The sequence below is a fragment of the Gymnoscopelus microlampas genome (genome assembly GCF_963454915.1).
Source record: "Gymnoscopelus microlampas genome assembly, chromosome: 16".
In the NCBI taxonomy this organism is placed as follows: Eukaryota; Metazoa; Chordata; class Actinopteri; order Myctophiformes; family Myctophidae; genus Gymnoscopelus; species Gymnoscopelus microlampas.
Window position 1 is genome coordinate 37604619 of NC_139953.1, and position 22599 is coordinate 37627217.

General features: G+C 41.6%; 1 protein-coding gene across 1 annotated transcript; it reads left to right on the forward strand.

The window, feature by feature from the left end:
- The first annotated feature begins 309 nt into the window (after window positions 1-309).
- Window positions 310-22441, forward strand: ufl1 (UFM1-specific ligase 1). Its single transcript, XM_084083463.1, has 19 exons — window positions 310-506; window positions 4390-4535; window positions 6342-6370; window positions 6568-6665; window positions 7110-7224; window positions 7963-8093; window positions 8220-8278; window positions 9465-9611; window positions 10364-10539; window positions 11995-12174; window positions 12757-12883; window positions 13721-13846; window positions 14875-14995; window positions 15305-15471; window positions 16605-16735; window positions 16981-17061; window positions 17180-17265; window positions 18454-18634; window positions 19794-22441. The coding sequence occupies exons 1-19, from the start codon at window positions 430-432 to the stop codon at window positions 20010-20012; spliced, it is 2397 nt and encodes a 798-aa protein (XP_083939589.1). The 5' UTR covers window positions 310-429; the 3' UTR covers window positions 20013-22441.
- The last annotated feature ends 158 nt before the right edge of the window (window positions 22442-22599 follow it).

Genomic DNA, 22599 nt, shown 5'->3' on the forward strand with positions numbered 1-22599 from the left:
AATAAATCCATGAAATCAAGGCTTCATGGGGTGTGTAAATGATAGAAAATAAGTCATTTTTTGGGTGAACTCCTCCTTTAACTCAAATCTTTGCTTCTGGGGGTCCCTGGCACAAAACATTTTTCAGATGGCGGTCCGCGGCCAAATGTATATCAATTTAGTTAGGGGTCCCTGGCATTAAAAAGGTTGAAAACCACTGCTCTAGAGGGTACTCTTATTCTGAAGAGACCGTCCACCGGAAGTCTTCTATTTGACAAGCTGGTTGTTGCTCACGGAACACACAGCTCCGTCGTCACTGAATGTTGACGTGTGTGTTAGCAGAGCACAGACAGTTCCATGGTCTCTCATGCTAGGTAGACCAGCAGTGTTTCATTCATAGAGAATTGTTGTTAAAAAGCAAACGGATAATAAAAGCTTCCAATAATAATAATGGCGGCTGCGTGGGAAGAGATCCGACGCCTCGCTGCTGACTTCCAGAGAGCACAGTTCACTGACACGGTGCAAAGGTAAGAAGTTATAACAACCACACACACACGACACACAGCCAGTGTTGCCAGATTCTGTGAGAGAAACAAGCAACCAGGTCTAAGGAAAACCAGCCCCAAAAGAAGCAACTATGTGACACATGAGCACTTTTAACATAATACATCAGCTATTTGAAAATAGCAGATCTACAAGCTCAGACGCGTTGTGAGCTTGTAGATTGGCTATTTTCAAATAAAATCTTGCGGGGGGGAATTATAATAAGCAGATCTGGCAACCCTGCAACACAGCTGCTATGCTAACGTGTTCTTCAGGATTCTTTTGATTCTTCTGATTTCCAGACATAAACAGTGGTGAGCTGTGGATTTTTGAACTAAGGGTACTGTATTTTATGACGTCACGTGCGCGCGCACGTGCGCAGGCATGTGCACATAGCCACTTACTAATACTGTATTCAACATGTGATTATTAATGTATTTATATTTCTTATTATTTTGTTGCATTGTTAATTTGTTGTTTTTATTTTTGTTTCAATTAATCAATTATTTTATTTTCCTTTTAGTTTTATATAAAATCCCTTTACATACTCACCCACACATAAGCAGTTAAAATAATCAGACACCTTGTCTTTGTCTTGTCTCAGAGAACTGGGTGCTCTGCTAAGCAATCCCCCTCACACTCTGCAGTGCACATTCAATTCAAGTCCATGGCTTTTCTCCAGTAGCCTAATGTTATGCAAAGCAGCCAGGTAGACGCTATTGAGAATGTCTCGCCACTGACGGCGCGAACCTTCAGAGGCTATTGTTTAAACTTTAAGGTGTTAACGACCGCCGCTGACGGTGAGTGCATGTGGAGCACGCGCGAGCCCCCAGCCCCCACAGTCTCAGAACTAAGGGTACGCCGTACCCGCCCGTACCCCCTAGAGCTCAACCCTGGACATAAACAAAGCAAGCCATTATAATATCAATGAATCCGTAACATGTTGTCGTGAGCTTGTAGATCTGCGAGCCACACGTACCGTCATACGATACGACCCCCTGCCTAGTGTACTATATCACTTTCACTCGAGTCTAGTCTGACATATGTCTTTTAGTCAGGATACAGGATAGGTGGGCACTATGGACATCTATTTGTCTGTCATTAAATGTTTCTATGATTTGAGTACAAATGGGTTTAAAACAAGGGTCTTCAACGTTCTCAGGCCAAGGACCCCCTAGCTGAGAGAGAGATGAAGCAGGGACCCCCTACTCTATATCGTATAAAATTGTGTTTCAGATTCAACATTTTTTTGTTTACGTGGTCTGCTCTTTTTTCCCTCTACACCTATGCCTCTTTGCCAAAAATAGCGGATCTACAAGCTCACAAGCTTGTAGATCTACTATTTTTGGCTAAAGTTCTCCTCAGAAAAGGGATGATAGGATTCAAGTGGTTAAGGTACAATAAAAAAATCCTATCACACAAAGATTTGGCGGACCCCCTGTAGTAACTCTGAGGACCCCCTGTTCAAGACCCCTGGTTTAAAATCCTTTTAGCAGACCTTGTATTGAACTGTACTTCCTGTGTTGTTTTTTTACAAACTGTTAAAGTATTCAATTAATCAATCAATCTGGGCACCTCGATGTAAAATTGACTAGGCCTATTTTAAATAAAATATTTGAAAAATGGTGTTAAGTAATGTAAAGTATACATACGTACATCACTAGAAGTTCGGGCCGCTATGCGGCCCGTCCACTTGGCAGTGCCACATTACCGGCACCTCACAGTGTGAGAGAGAGTTTTGTGCTCCCCTAAATCCACGCCAGGCTATGAAAATACCCACTTGACAAACAGGTGACGTGCATGACCTCTGCAATGACCAAAACCCACTTTGTGATTACTCACACCTGGCATGGCAGACCTGTGAGCACGGACCTCTGACGTCACGCTCATGTCACACGACTCAGCCATAACCATATAAAGAGTGGAACTTACACACACGGGGACAGACAGTAAGAGTGATGCAACGTACATACAACCGACATACTGACAGGATTCAAATTGTATTATAGATTATCAGATTTAAAGGTAGGTTAAGTGATTTTATTTGGTTAAAATAAGTGTTAAATATCTCTATATTCTGATAGTACTCATTGCTATAGAGTGTTTGTTCAGTATTAGGAGTCTCCTTGTCTCTCCAGCTCTTTATAAAACAGAAAATGCATTTTAGTTTCAGTTTCATTTCCAATTTTATCCAACCAGGATAGAGAACTCAATCAGGATATAGATTAAACAAGTGAAATTGGAAGTGATGACACTAAGAAATGAGCAGACACAATTGGAACTGGAACACTATAAAAATGAAGCTTAAAAATGGGTACTTTCTCCTGATTGGCTGAGAGTTTGACACCTACCGGAAAATGTTTATTAAAGAGCTGGAGAAACAGGGAGACGCCTGTTACTGAACAAACACTCTATAGCATAGATATTCAACTGGCGGCCCGCGGGCCACGTGCGGCCCGCGAGGAGCTTCCTTGTGGCCCCTGGCCATATTCAAAAAAAAAAAAAAAAAAAAAATTTTTTTATTTTTTAATTTTCATCATTATTATTTATTTTAACTTTGATTTATGTTATCAAAGTTAAAACAGTTCAAATTATTTATCCTTCATTAGTTCTTGAAAGGCCATCTTTCATTGGAACTTAACTTAGAACCTTAAATAGAACCGAATTAGACCGAATTAGACCCGAAAAAAGGTTGATTTATATTGGTCAAATAGAACCGAATTAGACCCGAATTAGACCCGAAAAATTTCGCGCAAGTTGTGTGCGCTGTGTGGCCCACGACTCCAAATTATTTTACAGTTGTGGCCCCCTGCCTAATCTAGTTGAATACCCCTGCTCTATAGCAATGATTACTATCAGAATATAGTGCTTTAACCTTTTAACAAAATACTTTTTGTTTTAACCAAAAAATATCACTTACCCTACCTTTAATTGTATCCTTCAACTTAAACAGTCAAGCTTAATTGTCACTCTTAATTACACCCCATGGACATGACGCTAGTATGTCGCAGGGACTTACCCCCCAATCCCACCCTTGATGCTGAGTGCCAAGCAGGGAGGCATAGAGTACAGAAGTCCTGACGTCACTCGTTCATCCTCTGGTTCGCAAAGTAATTTCTCTATGGAGAATAACATTGGGTCATCTTAGAATCGTCTCATAAGAAATGTGTTCCAAAAATAAACAAACTGTCTCGGCGATATTGTCAGGGAGGTGGCTCTCTGTATCGTTTATGATAGTCGGTCACTTATATTTGATACAGTCTGTTTCTGGCGAAAATGTAACCAATTCGGCGGAAGTAACATTAGCGTTTTCTCACCGTCAGTTGATGCTTCAAGTTGAAGAGTCAAACCGCTGGGGTCATTTGTTTATTTTTGCAACACAGTTCTTATTTGACACGATATTATAGACATCTATGGGGATTCAGAACGGGGATGGAAAACCGCAAACCAGGTAGGATGTGTAAATTACGTCAGACTTCGGTGCTCTATTAGGGCCCATTTAGAGTCTTTAGTGTGACCCGGCCGGGGCTCGAACCCGGACCTCCCAGTCTCAGGGCGGACGCTCTAACCACAAGAACCAATCATGTAAAGTTGTTTTCCTAATATTTTATTTTTTAACATTTTGGAAACACCTAGGTGCCCACTCTTCCTTGGTGCCCACCTATCCGGTTACCATTTTCACTACTTCTGTGCGATACTACGATTTCATGATGAAGTAGGGTATTAATTTACGAAAGTGTAAATATGGAGATACAAGGTAATTTCTGCCTGACAACAACGATATGTTGCTCCCTCACATCTCTTCAGCTATATTGTAGTGTCAGTAATGTATAACAACGCTTTATGTATTTTGATCAATTCCAACAGGTTGTCTGAGAGGAACTGCATTGAAATCATTGCAAAGTTGGTCCTGGAGAAGAAGCTGGACGTGGTGCACACGCTGGATGGGAAGGAGTACATCACCCCAGCCCAGATCAGCAGGGACATCAAAGATGAGCTGTACATCCATGGAGGTCAGTTCAACCTATAGCAAGCAAGCACCTGTTAGATGCTATTTTTTCTAATTAAGACCTGGAACGCATCTGTGTCGCATCTTTTTTGATTTGAGCTAAAAAGCATTATTTTACACTTTGGCTTTTCAAAAATAGCAGATCTACAAGCTCATAGCGCGGCACCGAGTGCCGTGCTACGAGCTTGTAGATCTGCTATTTTTGAAAAATCTTGACAATCGGAGCAAATCTTTGAATAATGTTTTAAAGCAAAAATGTTTAACTCCAACCTTTGCTTCTGGGGGGTCCCTGGAACAACATATTTTGAGATGGTGGTCCGCGGCAAAATACATATAATTTCGGGGGTCCTTGACAAGTATGAAAAAGTGTGAGAACCTCTGATATAGCAAGTTTTTTTTAGAAAACCGTTTTAGAAGACATTTGTAGAATCAGCTTCAGGTCTTAATGGGTTAATATCTGGCATCTAGAGTTGTGTAATACCAGCCCTTGACAGCCCATTCATCCAAACAGAAAAGTCTCATATCATAGTATTAATCACCAACATTGCAGCTGTACGGAAAGCTTGAATTATCCTTTTTGTATCTGCACTCGTTGGAAATCACTCAACGGTCCTGTTTCAAAATTGCACATAATGCAGGAGGCAGCACGACGCGTTGAGTGATTTCCCAACGAGCGCTTCCAAACTCCAACGCTTAGAAAATCACCTGCAGTCCTGCACAGAATGTATTGACAGAGTAGTAGCTCATAACACGTCACCAGTGGATTTTTATGAAACAAACACTTGGCTGATACAAAGAGGATCATCCAAGCTTTCTGTACAGATCGGACTTTTCTGTTTGGGTGAATGAGCTGTCAAGGGTTGGTATTGCAACTCTAGATGCCAGATTATTAAAAATAGCATCTAAGAGTTGTTTGCGGCTAAGTTCAACCTATACTATAGTTCAGTACCATCAGATGTTGCTGCCATCTGTTGAGTAGGTTATCACAGTAATACATCTTATGGTATTTTGTTTTTCAATCTAATGGCAACTAGGGCTGAGCAATTTGGGTAATTTGTTTAAATTCAACCTTCAATTTTGTTACTGTCAATAGTACCACAACATTGGATACGGTCAGCATAAATTGATGTTTAAAAGGACCATGCTGATGTTATATTGCATGTTTAGCCCATTGACTGCAATTTGCATACAGTACCATACAACTTATTGGAATGGCAACTGGAAATTGTCAGCAGCAATGTTTGATTGATTGAAATACTTTATCAGCACAATTATTAACAGTACATGTAGTACAGTCAAAGGTTATGTTGCTAAGAGGCTTAACACAGAAAGCCCCAGGGCCTTGTTTCCATTCATTGTGGTCCATTCAAACAGCCTAGACCAGTGGTTCCCAAACAGTGTTACACGGCACACTGATGGGAAGTCAGGCATGCCTTGGGATTTTGTGACTATACAAGAATGTATGAATGACATATTTTGTATTTAACTATATCAGTACTTTGTGCGCACACTGAGACACATATTGTATACCCTAGAAAAAGATATATTGTTCCCACTTTCAACTTGGAATGTTGTCATAGGCTGAAAATGTAAATTATTTGTATAATTATTTGTTCCACACAAAAATGTGCAGATCTACAAGCTCAAAACATGTTGCTATGCATTGTGATCATAATCGGGTATTTTTTATTGTGAATGCTCGTGTGCCTTGAGAGTTTGTGTCCATTAGTGTGCCTGGGACGCAATTGCTTTCTTTTGAAAACCACTGATCTAGAGACAAAGAATAATAAGACTTTGTCTGTTTTCGCAGGGCGTGTCAACATCGTCGATCTCCAGCAGGTGCGTTCAAGCAGACTTATTTTATTAGACTAGTTGACATGCTGTTGCCCCTCATAAACGCCTTTTGTAAAGCAAAATGTGTGAAAAATATGTGAGCAGCTAATGAATCATATGCCAAAAACAGATGTTCTATATAGTATTCTTACTGTCTTGGCTAAAACCTCCTATAAACCATGTCATGACCCTTCCCTCTACAGATTATCAATGTGGATTTGGTCCATGTTGAAAGTAGAGCACACGACATAACAAAATCTGAAAGAGGTGTCCGCCTTGTGTTGGGTCAACTCATAGATAAGTAAGTATAAGGTGGTTCATGTTTTGTCTCATTATGAACATGATGCTAATGTTAGAAATGTAGACTGGTTGAAATCAAACCAAAGCTGTGAACACATGGAATTCGCCACATTCACATGTTTTTCTCACTTCGCTACTCAGTCTAGCCAAGGTCCTATTTGACTCGTATTTCCATTACGTAGGCAAGTCGGGAAGTGACTCGAGTTTCACATTGGCTAACACTGGTCCCGCCCCCTCCACAGACCAATCGGAAGCCGCGGGTCGTTTTCTCCCGTTTGTGCGCGGAGATAGGAGGTTTGCCAGACTGTGAAGCGAAGTGAGAGAAAAAAAAAGTATTGTAATAAGTACATAGAAATGCCAGATGATTAGACTATAATCGTACAGTAAATGGTGCCTAGCCTTTTCACTTTTACTGAAATGATTTATCTAATGTTGTTCACTGTAGTACTTACCTGGACGGCTTAGCAGAGGAGGTGAACGACAAACTACAAGGGGCCGGTTTTATAAATATTTCTGATCTCTGTAAAAGCTATGACCTTCCAGGGGATTTCCTGACAGAGGTGAGTCACTCTGCAGCCACTCTTAACTCACACGATAAAAAATACATAATCTTATGGAATAAAATGTATATGCCAATATTTACTTACAACGCAATATCGGTACAATCAGTATCGGCAAAATAATCCAGAAACTTTTGCAGATATTTTATACTGTAATATTTATTGAAAATTGATTTTTGTTTGAATACGAAGCTTAAAAAGCCCTTTTTTGATGATTGAAGGCTGCATATTTTATCAGTGTTTTCTGGGGAAGCTTTCAAAAGAATAACTGTAGAACATAAAAGCATATGGAGGCAAACATGTTAAGGTAAAATAAGTGTTACATTTAAGTTGTTTGAACTAATACGTGCATCAATAGGGCTTAATAAATCAGGTGTACCGTACTGTTTCGCATCTACAGTACACCCAGAATCACAGTTACTCTATAACAGCTGTATGGTAAACCCTACTGGAAACGTGTATTGTAATATTGGTATTGTAATGATTGATTTGAACATAATTATATTGGTCAAAAATTCAATATTATGCATCCCTATTTTGAAAGCAAGCTTTGGTTAAATACTCACCCAGATCATTCGTTAAATCACATAGTACACTGCTTGCGGTTTGATACTTCATTGGTACCTCTTGGCTCCCTAAAAAGACTCACTACTTTTATCTTAATGTGTCTTTTCATGCCAAAAGCATCTTGATAAATGAGGACATGTGTAATGGTGTGTTTTATCTTTTATATGGTAGGAGTTGTCAAGGCGTATAGGAAAGCAGATCCAGGGGGAAATGGACCAGTACAACAGGGGTGTCATATTTACACAAGGATTTGTAGCGCGGCACAAGGCACGCATCAGTGGGCTTTTCAGTGCAATCACTCGGTACGCGCCCCCCCCCCCCCCCCCCCAAACATCTTCTAAGCATTATTAGAGCAGAATTTTCCTTTTGTTTTGTTTCATGTTCTAAACTGAATCCCCTACTGTTGTTGTTGTTGTTGTATTCTAAAGGCCAACACCTGTCACCACCATGATTGGAACGTTTGGATTCCAGGAACATCTTCTATATTGTAAGCAGTTCTTTCATTTTGTTGACTTAATTATTCATTTCAGTCGCAACGTACAGTAGCATATGAGATCTGGTAGTTTATAGCCTGCTGTGTGTAGGGTTGGGATCATTTAGGATTTTAATGATTCCTTTTCCTTAGTGATTCCCTCTTAGCGGTCCGATTCCTTAACGGTTCCCTTCAACGATTACTTTTGGGGGTTCCAAATGGACCGTTACAGGTCTGTAACTCTGAGAGCGTACAAATGGAACCAAATGGACCCTCACGGGTCCATTTGGTTCCATTTGTACGCTCTCAAGAGTTGTGGCGGTCCTTGAAATTTGAAAGTTTGAGAAACACCAGTATTTCATTTGTATAGCAGACGTGAAGTCTACATACCACCTCTGACAGTGTGATAAACCTGGACCGTTTTCTGGATCCCAACCCTAGCTACAGTAGCCTGGTAAACCCTCCCTCCGGAAATCTCATTTCCATTTGATTTCAGGAAAGAGTCTGGTCTGAAACGCCTTTCTCCAATAATCGCTCTGCTCGCCGAGCCGACGAGCCTATCAGCGTCGTCGCTCATTGTTCTGTGATTGACAGCGACAGTTGGCCAATCAGGTGGCGAGTTCGAGAGAGCCCGAATGAACCCGAGTGCAGCCTGAGAGCCACCGACAAAAGACGAACGGCAGCCATTGTTGTTGTCCGAGTGCCGTCACTTCTTAGTTTTGTTCTTAAAACGGTCTCAAACTTCTTTTTTGAGGCACGGAATTTACTATTAACATATCGTTTGGATAGAATTTAGTTGTTTAACTTCATATATGTGGTCAATTAATCATGACAGAGCCTATTTAAAAATATAAATTTAGAGAACCGGCAGGGGCGGGGAGTGACACGCATGTATCCCAATAAGGCAACCTATTTTCGGCATGGCCGTCCCAAAAGTCCCGTTGCGTCACATAGTCTGGAGCTCGTCAAAATGAACTGCTGATTGGCTGAAGGGGAAAAACGATCATTGGTTGAAGGGGTTGTCAGTCAACGGTATTACTCCCGCCCAACTCCAGCCCACAGCGATTATTGCAGAAAGGCGGTTCAGACCAGACTCTTTCCTGAAATCAAATGGAAATGAGATTTCCGGAGGGAGGGTTTACCAGGCTATAGCTACAGTACTGTATGTGTAATAATGCTGCTTCCATGTTGGTTTTGCCAGCTGTCTTGGAGGAGCTGGTGAATAGTGGACGTCTTAAAGGTGCTGTGGTGGGAGGCCGCCAGGACAAGGCTGTGTACATCCCTGACATTTACTCCAAAACACAGAATGCATGGGTGGACTCCTTCCTCAAGCAGAACGGATATCTGGGTACTCTTTCTTCAATTATTTACCATGTTCTCAAATATTATTCTTTTTACATAATGACAATACACAATAAAAATCATCTGTGTTAATTAGGCCTGTGAGTGAGGGTATACATTAAAAAAAATAGCAGATCTACAAGCTCTACAACGCGTCGCATGGCAATGTGGTGTGATCTTGTAGATTATGATTATTTTCCACTATCCGTGACGAAGTTTAATGACTTGAACCCCACAGTATGCCTATTCTGGGGGCAACATTTGTCAAAAAGCAGATCTACAAGCTCAATGTGTCGCCTGCCGATGCGTTCATGAGTGTCATGAGTGCCCCGCACCTATTTTTTTTTTATCTAGAAAATTTGTGCAAAATTTTTATATACGTTTTAAAGCGAACATTTTTTAACTCCGATCTGTGCTTCTGGGGGTCCCTGGAACAATATATTTTGAGATAGGGGTCCGCGGCCAAATACTTATCATTTTGGGGGTCCTTGACATGAAAAAGTTGGAGCACCACTGATATAGCAACATAAACGTTTAGAATATACAGTATATTCAAAGATTTGCACAAAATGTTCACGACTTTTCAAAAATAGCTTGTATATCTGCTATTTTTGAATAGCCAAAGAAATCTTAAAATGACACAGATGCGTTCCCGGTGTTAATGGGTTAAGAGGTTAATATTACTGAGGATTTTACTGTGTAACAACAAAGCTTGGGCTGCAAATCCACCTAACTCTTCTTCTGTGTAAATCCATGCAGAGTTTGATGCATTGGTCCGGTTGGGGATCCCTGACCCAGCGAGCTACATTAAGAAGCGCTACAAATCCAACAAGCTGTTATTCCTGCGAGCTGCATGTGTGGGCCAGGCCTTAGTGGACCAGGTGGAGGCCTCGGTGGAGGAGGCAGTCAGCTCAGCTACGTGGGCTGACATCCAGGTGCTTAAACACCGCACTTCTACTCTTACAGGAATGTATTACACAAATTACTTTTTTTACGGCATGGCTCTGCAAGAGGCTAGCCATCTATAACAGTGGTTCTCAACCCTTTCAGGCCGCGACCCCCCAAAATAATCATATTTTAACTGGGGACCCCCCAACATAATCATATTTGAACTGGGGACCCCGGCCCCACCCAGACAAGCACTTGGAATTGTAAGAGTTGAGGCATTACATTTAGTCTGACATGGTTCCACAGATAAATATTGTGAAAATAGCTGATCTACAAGCTCACAACGCCTCGCAATGCAATGCGTTTGCCTCTTTCTGGTCTTTTTTCATTTATTTTCTTTACTTTTTTTTTTAGTAAAAACATTTTAAAAACATTTTTCACTGTCATCTGGGGACCCCCCCAAAACCATGGGTCGCAACCCACATGTTGAGAACCACTGGTCTATAAGAGGGTCGGGAGTGTGTGTGTGTGTGTGTGTGTGTGTGTGTGTGTGTGTGTGTGTGTGTGTGTGTGTGTGTGTGTGTGTGTGTGTGTGTGTGTGTGTGTGTGTGTGTGTGTGTGTGTGTGTGTGTGTGTGTGTGTGTGTCCGGAGCTTAATCCCTACAGTATATGCGTACATCCCCCCCAGGGTCGTCTGGTCACCTGCTTTTTTTGCCCTCTACAAAGTTTTCTTTCTTCTGAAAATAGGCAATCTACAAGCTGACATGTCATGAGCGTGTAGATCTACTATTTTCACTGAATGTTTGACTATTATGATATACACAGAAGAGGGACGCTAGGGTTTTTGTCGTTAACGTAAAAAAATGAGCCAGTTATAGGAAGAAGGTTACACATCAGACAACTTATTCTTCATTCTGAATAGTCATCTACCTTACAATTTGAATCCAGTGTCGAATGTTTGCGTGTGTGTAAGTTCCATCACTGTTGCCAGATTGCGCGCGAGCAACAAGCAACCAGCTTGATGCAAAAACACCGCCCTGCGCATGCGTGGACGCACTTTCCCTAACCAATTACACGCCACTTCACGCTTACAACTCCTGGACATGGCAACCCCGGCAACCCCGCCCCCCATCCAAATACTGTCTGTCTGACTCTTTGGGAGGGTTGAATGCAGCGAACGCCGTCTCGCTGGGCTGAGCGGCCTGCTATTCATCAATCTGTGCCGCACATTCTGGTCCTGCAAGAGCCTGTGTCAATAGATAGATAGATGAACGGATGAAATGTGTCCGTCTCTCAGTTTGCTTTCGTTTTCGGTTTGCGTCTCGAAACAAACACTGCTGTTGCTCTCGCTTTTGGTTTGCGTGGCGAAAACGTCTACAGCCCACTACACGAGAGCCTCGCGCCAGCGACTAGACGGAAGGGTCGCGTAGCGACCCGCACCTCTAGTTCTTTACATTCTCATACACTAACTCATTTGGCACCCTTCTCTCTCCTTGACGTAGTCGATTTTGCCGAGCTGTCTGTCGGTGGAGGACGGCGTGATACTGATCAACCAGGCCATGAGGAACGTCAATGTGCAGTCTACTGCCAGGGTGCTGGGTGACACGGTGGTCGTCAGCGAGAAGTTCATCAGCAACTGCCTTTCTCTGTTTGATGACGCCATGCAGCTTAAAGCTCAAATGGTACAGCTTTCTTTTTCAAAGATTTACAGGTGACATTTAACCGCTTAAACGCTATTTAATTTGTTGACCGGAGACCCCCAGACGTCTATACTTGGTTCCCCTCCCGTTTTCCCCTCTACACCAAATATCTTTGCCAATAGGCAATCTACACGCTCGCGCTGTGAGCCTGTAGATTGGCTATTTTCGGCGAATGTTTGCCAATTATTGGCGAATGTTAGCCTATTATAAAATGCCCAGAATAGGGACGATAGGGTTCACATTTAGCAGTGCAACTGTAGAACACACCTCAATAACTAGATCTGCTACATTAGAATTAGCTACAGGTTGTGCTAGACAACATTCAGCCACTAGATGTCGCACTTTTACAACACCTATGTTACATACAGCTTGTTATTTCCCCATCACTTCAAGAAGGCAGAAAAGGCCTGCAATCATGTTGTGTGCAAAATTATAACACAGTGGCTGCGTCACAAGAATATATTTAAGGTGAAGTACCATATCGAATGAAAAGCTTTGTATTTATTATTATATTGAACATGCAAATGTCCATGTCGGTAATGTTTTAGCGCCGTGCTGTTTCAGGAAGTCAAGAACAACCCAGTGTTTCTGGTAACCGAAGAAGATCTGAAGCGGACGTCTGTGGTGACGGAAGTCACTGGTCCTTCTAGAAAGGAAAAGAAAGAGGCAGAGCGCAGGAAGAAGACCACAGGTTAGCTAAAACCTTTTTTAGGTCAGAAGTACGGAAACCCACACACGTTCTCACATGATAGCACAGTATTTTATTAAAAAGCAAATCAATAACTAAATAACCATAATTTGTTTGACCCATTAAGACCTGGAACGCGTCTGTGTCACTTCTTGATTTGAGCTAAAAAGCATTATTTTACACTTTGGCTATTCAAAAATAGCAGATATACAAGCTCATAGCGCGGCACCGAGTGCCGCGCTATGAGCTTGTAGATCTGCTATTTTTGAAAAATCGTTTTTTAACTCAAATCTTTGCTTCTGGGGGTCCCTGGAACAAAATATTTTGAGATGGGGTCGGCGGCCAAATACATATAATTTTGGGGGTCCTTGACATGAAAAAGTTTGAGCACCACTGATATAGAAACATACGTTTTTTTTTCGGAATACTGTTGGGATTTAGAAGACATTTGTAGAATCGGCTTCGGGTCTTAACTCATTTTCTGCCAATAACGCATATATGCGTTTTTAGAAAAATAAACTCCTATCCACTTCCTTGTTAACTTAAAACTTAAAAATTCTGTATCTCGGCTCCCGAGTCCTTTTTTAATTTCAATGAAAAATCTCTGGCAGACAACTGCAAAAATCTGAAATAACTCAGGCAGGTTAAGTGTTAATGGGTTAATATATGGTTCCATGAGAGAATGTGTGTGGGTTTCTCTACTTCCTACATTTCTTGTTTTTTCAACCCGGCACCTTTCTAGCCATTTAAACCCAATGTTGATGATGTTGTTACTTGCATCCAGAATGAACCATCATTTGTTGATCATTTCCGTCCCTCATGTACTACGTTGTATTCCAGAGGGCAGCGGCAGTGTGAAAGCTGGCGGGGGTGGCAACGCCAGAGAGTTCCGGATACGCAAAACCAAGAAGAAGGGAGGGAGGAGGGATGAAGACAGCGATGAAGAGACCGGACCTTCCCAACAAAGTATGGTTATGGCCACAGTGTACTTAAACCCTATATACATACATAGTGGACCGGGGGTCCTAGATATTTGCACTCGGTCCCCTTGTTTTTTCCCTCTACAACAAATCAAAAATTGGTGTAAATAGCCAATCTACAGTGCATCGCAATGCGCTTTATTTTCACCGAATTATTTCACCTATTATTATGACATGCCCAGAATAGGGATGCTAGGGTTCATCTGGTTGAGGGGGAGGGGGCTTAAATTCACCGCCCCAAATTTTGTTTTAGGTCACCAAACTGTTTTAAAGCATTCTGAAGTGAAGATCGTAGCCATGTATCTGCTAAAACGGAGCGTTTGGAGAAACGATGACATCACAGATCAATTTGTGTATGCCCAATAATGGTGGATATGTTTCGTTACCAATCGCTAGGACTAATTACAAGTTTACAACTTAACTTGCTGCATCAACTGCACCACTTCACTAGCGACCAGTGTCTTTCTGGTGGTTTAATGTCCACCAGATTAGTCCCATCTGTGACCCCACTTCGCTCTAGCTCTGGGCGGCTCTGTGACTCCGTCACATAGAATTGCCATACATAATTGGTGGTTGGGGGTTAGCACTAAAAACACATTCTATTTTTGACAGATTCAAATTCAAGGTTACTGGTACATTTTTAAACAACCCTTTAAATCAGGTGTTTTGACATCCTATTCTGAGTTTAACACAGAAGCGCATCCCTGATCTGCTGCTGATGGGGAACTCGCTTCCGTGTTTTTGCGTGTATGTGTGTACGGAGATCATTTTGTAAACTAAAGTCATGTGGATAGGAATAATTTTTATTTCATTTATTTATTTTAAATATCTGTTTAGAAAAGTATCCATATGCGTATAGTCGAGGCCTAAACGTTGTTCATTTAGGCCCTCTGATTTAACAAGAGCTTAATGCCTGGTTGGTTAAACTGGGTTATTAAACTGTTTTGTGTTAGACTGAAGGTAAACGTAGTGCTCCCTTGAGACCAATTAGTTTTGCTTTACTCTTCCCTACAGGTCGTGGCAAACCGTCTGAAGTCCCTTTTATGACCCTGGAGGAAATAGTGGCCGTCTTAGAAGAGCGACTGAGTGACTGCCCTGAAGAAATTCTTTCTGAGCTGGCGGAACAGTTAGTAAGGTAATGCAGATTGTGAGAGAATAAATACGATACTTGACTCCAACTCTCCTTCACATTTTACTCTTTCTTTCTTTCTTAAACGTTACACAACCTTATGATTAAGTATTTAAATCATGTATTTTACCACCCCAACTTTAAGCTGACGGTATAGTCATTATATTTACTAAAAGTACAATAAAAAAGGTGTAAGATGGCAAGACTTTTACCAACAGACTGTAATAGTTGTTCATATTCTCCAATATCCAAGCCAGAAGTATAACATTTTTTGTCCTCACCATCTAACATGGAAGCATGTCTCTTTCTCCGCAGGCCTTTGACCAAAACCTACCAGGAGGTGGTGCGGGCAGTGTTCATGTCCTCCAGCAGCTCTCCATCAGGAGCCAACAAGAAGAAAAGCATGAAAGACCTCCAGGAGGAGATCACCAACCTCTACAACAACATCCGCCTCTTTGAAAAGGGCACCAAGTTCTTCTCAGGTGCAGTAAGCCACTCTTTGAATCTGCCTGCCGCTGGATGTGAACACATGGGTCACCGCGGTTGAACGCCGCTTCACCCAGTGGTGGAAGAAGTACTTTTTTTGAACCCTTTAAAACCGAGAGACATCTGTCATTTTAGATTTTAACCACTTTAACCATTATCTCATACTTTGGCCATTCAAAAATAGCAGATGTACAAGCTCATAGCTTGTAGATCTGATATTTTTGCGAAAAATCATGAACATTTGTGAATAAAATCTTTGAATATATATTTTATAACATTTTTAACTCAAATCTTTGCTTCTGGGGATTCTACAAATGTCTTCTAAATCCTATTTGTTTTTTGAAAAGACGTATGTTGATATAATCAGTGGTTCTCAAACTTTTTCATGTCAAGGGCCGGCAAAATGATATGTATTTTGGCCACGGACCCCCACCTTAAAATATTGTTCCAGGGACCCCCAGAAGCAAAGATTTGAGTTCAAAATGTTCGCTTTAAAACATTTATATCTATTCAAAGATATTCAAGATATTTTTCAAAAATAGCAGATCTACAAGCTTGTAGATCTGCTATTTTTGAATAGCCAAAGTATAAAATAATGGTTAAAGTGGTTAGACGGATGCGTTCCCAGTTTTAATGGGTTAATAGGCTTAGTAAATTTAATAGTAGCAATATCACAATATAGAAATACTGTCAAAAGTAATAGTCTGAATATTCAAAATGTTGTCATCAGAATATAATTAAAGTGGCAGAAATAAAGCTATTATGAATGTAGCTATAATGCATTTACGACACATGTAAACAGTTCTTTTCGTGATGTGTGAGCTTGTAGATTGGCTATTTTCAAATAACGTAAGTATAAAATAGGGCTTAACTGGTTAATGTATGTTTTGCAATACTACAAATCTCTAAATCTGCAAAGTAATTAGTAACTAAAGTAAGTAATAGTAGTAAATTGTGTAAAAAGTACAATATTTGCCTCTGAGATGTAGTGGAATAGAAGTATTGAAAAATGGAAATACTCAAGTAAAGTAAAAGCACCTCAAAATTGTACTTAAGTACGGTACAAGAGTAAATGTACTTAAATGTACTCTGCACCACTGATTCCCCCTGATCCACTTTGATCTGGCAGATGAAACCCAGGTCCTCATCGCCAAGCACGTTCTGAAGACCGTATGCACCGATGTCACCAACATCCTGGTCAACTTCCTGGCTGCTGAGCTGATGATGTCGGTGGAGAACGCCAACTCCATCACTAATGAGGTCACTCTGTCATCCTTTTACTTTGAATAGCCCCAGAGGTCCATGCACATTAACCCTGTCGTCCCTATTTTGGGCATGTCATTATAGTCGAAAATATCCTACAAGCGGTGTGAGCTTTTAGATCAGCTACTTTGGCGCGTGACACTGTTGTACGGCACAGTTTCCTTGGGACAAGTCAGTTAACCCCTACATGCTTGCTGATTGTACAGTAAGTCTCATTGAATTCCCCATCTGTCGTCCTTTAGGCTAGAGTGAAGATATTGGGAAAGCTACCAGACGAAACCAAAGGACCTCTTATGAAGCTGCACAACTGCCTGAATGGAAAAGTAAGCTGCTTTCTGGCATCAGATGGTCTGCATAAAGGATGAAATGTAATGCTTCAACATAGCAGCTTGTATACGTTTTTATGTATGTGTTTATTTATCTACCATGTCTCCTTCACAGATTATTGAAGACTTTTTAACCAACGTTGACACTTCAGCTGAGGTGTGTGGCTTCATGCTGAAGAAGGGAGACAAGAAAAGGGACAGGTAATATATATAATAATAATAATAATAAACTTACTGTTCAGCACAAATACTGGATGCTGTTCTAACACAGTGGTTCTCAACCTTTTCAGACCCCCCCCCCCCCCCCCCCCCCCCCCCCCCAAATAATCATAATCTGAACTGGGGACCCCCCACCCTGACAATCACTTAGAATTGTAGGAGTAGGAGTTGCATTCAATTTAGTTCGACTCGGTTACACTGATAAATATAGTGAAAATAGCCGAACATTATGAATGAAAATTACATTTCTGTTTGGCTTTTAAGCTTCGTAAACAAAAGGTGCACAGGGCAGATATGACAAATAAATTACATCATTTTATAACTTTATACTTCTAAAACAAAAACAGTGCATATAGCCCTACCCAATAGATTGGCTATTTCCACTACTTATGAAAATGTTTGAAGATATATGAAAAACTTTAACATGGAAATAATTATGACGATTATCTCAAATAATTGCGATTAGACAAGTATTACATTACATTACATTACATTCATTTAGCAGACGCTTTTATCCAAAGCGACTTACAATAAGTGCATTCAACATAGGTAGGGAACGAAACTACTAATCACCAGAAGTCTTAAGAGCATTTCCTGCAAAAACAAGCAACCAAGAGTATACCTAGCGCTAAGGTAAAAGTGCTATATATCAGCTACCTACTTTCTTAAACAGATGAGACAAAATAGCTAAATCAAATGAGCACGAGCTAATACAAAAAGTGTATCGTCTAAACAAGATCCAATAAAACAGTACAACAATAAAACAAGAGTTCGTACAACTAGTTAACAACAAGTAAGCCAGACAAAGAGGAGGGGTAGTGTTTCCTGAAGAGGTGGGTTTTCAGCCTGCGGCGAAAGATGGGCAGTGACTCTGCTGTCCTGACTTCAGTGGGAAGTGGTCGGGCAGGGGTGTAGGCATCAACCATAGCCCGGAGGTAGGAAGGAGTCGTTCCTTTCACTGCCCTATAGGCTAGCACCAGGGTTTTAAACTGGATCCGAGCTGCTACGCGGAGCCAGTGTAGAGAACGGAGAAGGATAGTTGTGTGGGAGAACTTGGGGCGGTTGAACACCAGACGAGCTGCAGCTTTCTGAACAAGCTCCAGAGGTCTGATGTATGTAATAACTGTGACAGGCCTAACTGACACAAGTGTTCATGTGTGCCGTTTGCAGGCAGGCCGTGTTCCTGCACCGCCAAGCGCTGATGGAGCAGCTGAAAGAGACAGAAGACCCGGCCCTGGCCCTCCACCTGACCAGCGTTCTGCTCTTCCAGGCCAGCACCAACTGCATGCTCCATGCGCCAGGACGCTGTGTGCCTCAAATCGTCGGCACGCTCACCGGACGCATACCGCCGGTACTGCTGCCGTGAACCTAATCACTCAGTGAATACATGCATGGTTTAGTAACTAGCAGTGGTGGAAGAAGTACTCACATTTTGTACTTACTGTCAGGGACGTGCACAGATAGACTCTAGGTGGTGCTAGAGCACCTACCCCCTTTGCCCTCTTGACCAGAAGTGCCCTTTTGAAAAAAAGAGAAAAAAAAGTTTTTTCAGTTTACAGCAGGGGTCTTCAACAGGGGGTCCGGGACCCCTTGGGGGTCCTCAGAGTTACTACAGGGGTCCGCCAAATCTTTATGTGATATGATTTTTCTTTTTACCATAACCACTCGAAACCTAGCATCCCTTTTCTGAGGAGAACTTTAGCCAAAAATAGCAGATCTACAAGCTCACAACGCCTCGCGCTGCAAGGCGTTGTGGGCTTGTAGATCTGCTATTTTTGGCAAAGAGGTATAGGTGTATAGGGAAAAAAGAGCAGACCAAGTAAACAAAAAAAATATAATTTACTTGAGCACCTGCCCCTTAAAATGTCTGTGCACGCCACTGCTTACTGTTACTAAGTAAAAGTACCAATACCACAATGTACAAGTACTCATTTTGCAGAATGTCCCATTTCACAAATATTTCCAAATATATAAAAATGCTTTGAAAATAGCAGATCTACAAGCTCACAACGCGTCGCTTTGCGTCGCGTTGTGAGCTTGTAGATCGGCCATTTTCAAATAGCCTATTTTCAAATAGTCTATGTATGTATATGGCTGAAGTGGTTAATGCATGTTTTGTAATAATAATCAAAATCTACAAAGTAACTAGTAACTGAAGTTGTAAAAAGATTTAAAGACGGGGTGCCGTGATTTCTCCCCCCCCCCTAAAACAGTTGCAACAAAGGAAAAAAAACAAGGCACTCCTCTGGTGAAAAAAGTTTAAAAGCCTTTATTGATGTGGTTATTTCATAATAGAATGTGTTAAAAACTGGGTATGTAACTGAACAGTTATCATAAAAGGCAAGCTGTCACCGCCATGTGGCAGTGTGTAATGCTTGCGATGGCATGGTTGCTTTGCCGAGTTCTAGCACTGAAATGTGTGTGTGTGTGTGTGTGTGTGTGTGTGTGTGTGTGTGTGTGTGTGTGTGTGTGTGTGTGTGTGTGTGTGTGTGTGTGTCCATGTGTTTCAGGAGCAGCACCAGCTGCTGTCTCGCTATCAGGGCCTGGTGGTGAAGCAGCTGGTGACCCTGGGCCAGGGCGGCGGGAAGAAGCAGGAGATGGGAGAGGACGAGGACAGCGCCGAGAAGGACGAGGAGGCCCAGGCGATCCGCAGCGAGCTGAAGTCCCTGACGCCCGAACTGAAGGACCTTGTTCTGTCGCCGAGAAAGACGTTGGTGAACGAAGACTGAGGTCACGATGGGCAATGGAACGCGACTTGTTGATTCATAGATGGATGTTGTTGGGTTTGATCCCGGCCGCTTAACCAAAACTGTCTGTGTGATTGAGCGATTATGTTCTAATGAATGCTGCTGACAGCGGCAGCTCAGCGGTTTATGTCGTAGTTTTAACCCATTAAGACCTGAGGCAGATTTTACAAATGTCTTCTAAATCCTAACAGTTTTATGTGGTTCGCAATCTTTTTCATGTCAAAATTTATATGTAATTGGCCATCGACCCCCATCCTAAAATATGTTGTTTTAGGGACACCCAGAAGTAAAGATTTGAGTTAAAAATGTTCGCTTTAAAAATGTATATTCAAAGATTTGCACACATTTTCAAGATTTTTCAAACATAGCAGATCTACAAGTTCGTAGCACGGCACAAAGTGAGGCGCTGTGTGGCGTGACTCCATAGGCTAAACCAGTTGTGCATGATTGGCCAATACGCTTGTGCAAGGACGCGCTGTGATTGGCCAGTAGCCACTTTGAGTGACAGTTGGGGCAAACGCTCTCACCAAAACATTATATACTATTCTGTCCCTATCGGTACACAACTCGAACGGCGCTGAGTCGACTAGCAGACCATTGGCCGGTCGACGCGGGCACTCGCGCCTGGAGGCGCTCGGGCGCGTCTCCTCGGCCTCAAGGTCTGCTGAGTCGGCGCGCCTCCGTCATGGTCCAAAACTATACTTTATCGGCGAAAAAAAAGAGTCCGCGGTTGTTTGAAAAAGGCACTTCCGCGTTGACCACAGAAGGGGGCGTGTTTATAGCACAACTGGTTTAGACTTTGTATTGTCGCCGCTGTGTGCTTGTATATCTGCTGTTTTTGAATAGCCAAAGTATAAAATAATGGTTACAGAAGCTTTCCCGGTCTTAATGGGTTAAAGTGATTTTGGTAGAACCTTGGGTTATATAGATAACCTCACCTGGACAAGTTCAAATATTGTCAATCCTTTGCCAATCAGTTGCTCCTGTGCTCTGCGAGTGAGGAAGGAGGAATCCCACATTGCATGGAGAGGCCTTATTAGAATCACACTTTTAGCTCATAGACAAAGCAAATGACGCGGATTCTTCCAACTTAGAAAAGATGCATAAAAACACATTCTAAACATTGACGACAAGGCAGGCCGCAAATAAATACAGAAAAAATAATATTAAACTAAAACAAATAAAGATTGTGAATATGTTGGATTCATATCATGGCCAGGTAGCTATATAACCCAAGGTTATACCAGTCACATCACTTCAAGAAATGCTCTCACATGGTTCCATAATTGTGTTCCTGCAATGTCTCCTGAAACGTAATAAAAGAAAAACAATAATTTCATTTCATTTCAAAACTTAATTTATTTCTCAAAAAGACAGTTGAGGTTTCCCTCATTTCCAATGCTGTCGAGACCTACTAGCCTACCGACAAGGCCTTGCGTTGCGAGCTTGTAGATTTGTATTTTCACAATATTTATCTGTGGAACCGAGTCAAACTAAATTTAATTGCTTGTCACTGGGGGTCCCCAGTTCAAATATGATTATCATGGGGGGTCACGGCTTGAAAAAACACGGCAGTAGAATGCAGAATACAGACAAAGACAAATGAGTAAATTAGAAACATTTTACATTTTAGTAAATTAATGCAATTCACAAAAAGGAAAAACTACGTAGCTCTTTGATTTTGAAGATTTGAATGTCTCTGAATTAGTACAAAACGTTCGCACACCTAGGTTAAAACGTCTAAAAGCAGGTGGAACAGTGAACATCAACAATAAAAGATAACCCGCACACTGCATCTTGCACGGTACATGCATGGATTTATTGAGCAAAGTTTCGGTCACACACACACACACAAGCTTCCTCAGGCATGTTGAATGTCACTGGATTACAGGAAAGATCTATCTAGAATCAATTGAAAATACAATCATTCGTATTTAAGTATTCAATAAACAGAGTGTTTCTGTGTAAAGAACATTCTCAAATCTTGATTTGTCAGGCCTCTGAACACTGACTGTCCTTGGCATGAAAAAGGTTGAGAACCACTGATCTATAATGTCAGCATTATGACATCGGTTCATGTTTGGGCAAAGTTTTAGCCCAATCTAACGTCCACTGAGTTCCATAGTTTCTGTATATCCGCTCCAGATCCAAACAGCATCTGCAACCTGGAAAGTGAAATGATCCCAGTCTGGACCAGCACCATTTAATGTTGCTGTATGTTAGCCAGTAGCCACGTCATGTAATTAGATGATTACTGCTTTAATTTAACTGTAATTAATTGTTCAATGACCTTGCTTAAACGTCAGTCAATTAGCCATGCACATAAAGCAAACACCCTGGGGTAGCCTAGCACCATGGACAGCGATTGACTCTCTCTCTCTCTCTCTCTCTCTCTCTCTCTCTCTCTCTCTCTCTCTCTCTCTCTCTCTCTCTCTCTCTCTCTCTCTCTCTCTCTCTCTCTCTCTCTCTCTCTCTCTCTCTCTCTCAATTCAAAGGAGCTTTATTGGCATGAGAAAACATATGTTTACATTGCCAAATCAAGTGTAAAATAAAAACAATAAAATGAGAA

What these genes read in the sequence shown, in the direction of transcription:
- ufl1 (XM_084083463.1), top strand. Translation starts at nt 430, where the DNA reads ATGGCGGCTGCGTGGGAAGAGATCCGACGCCTCGCTGCTGACTTCCAG. An exon ending in TGCAGCTTAAAGCTCAAATG is followed by an intron (nt 12,175 to 12,756) that starts GTACAGCTTTCT and finishes GTGCTGTTTCAG; the next exon opens with GAAGTCAAGAACAACCCAGT. An exon ending in ACAACTGCCTGAATGGAAAA is followed by an intron (nt 17,062 to 17,179) that starts GTAAGCTGCTTT and finishes TCTCCTTCACAG; the next exon opens with ATTATTGAAGACTTTTTAAC.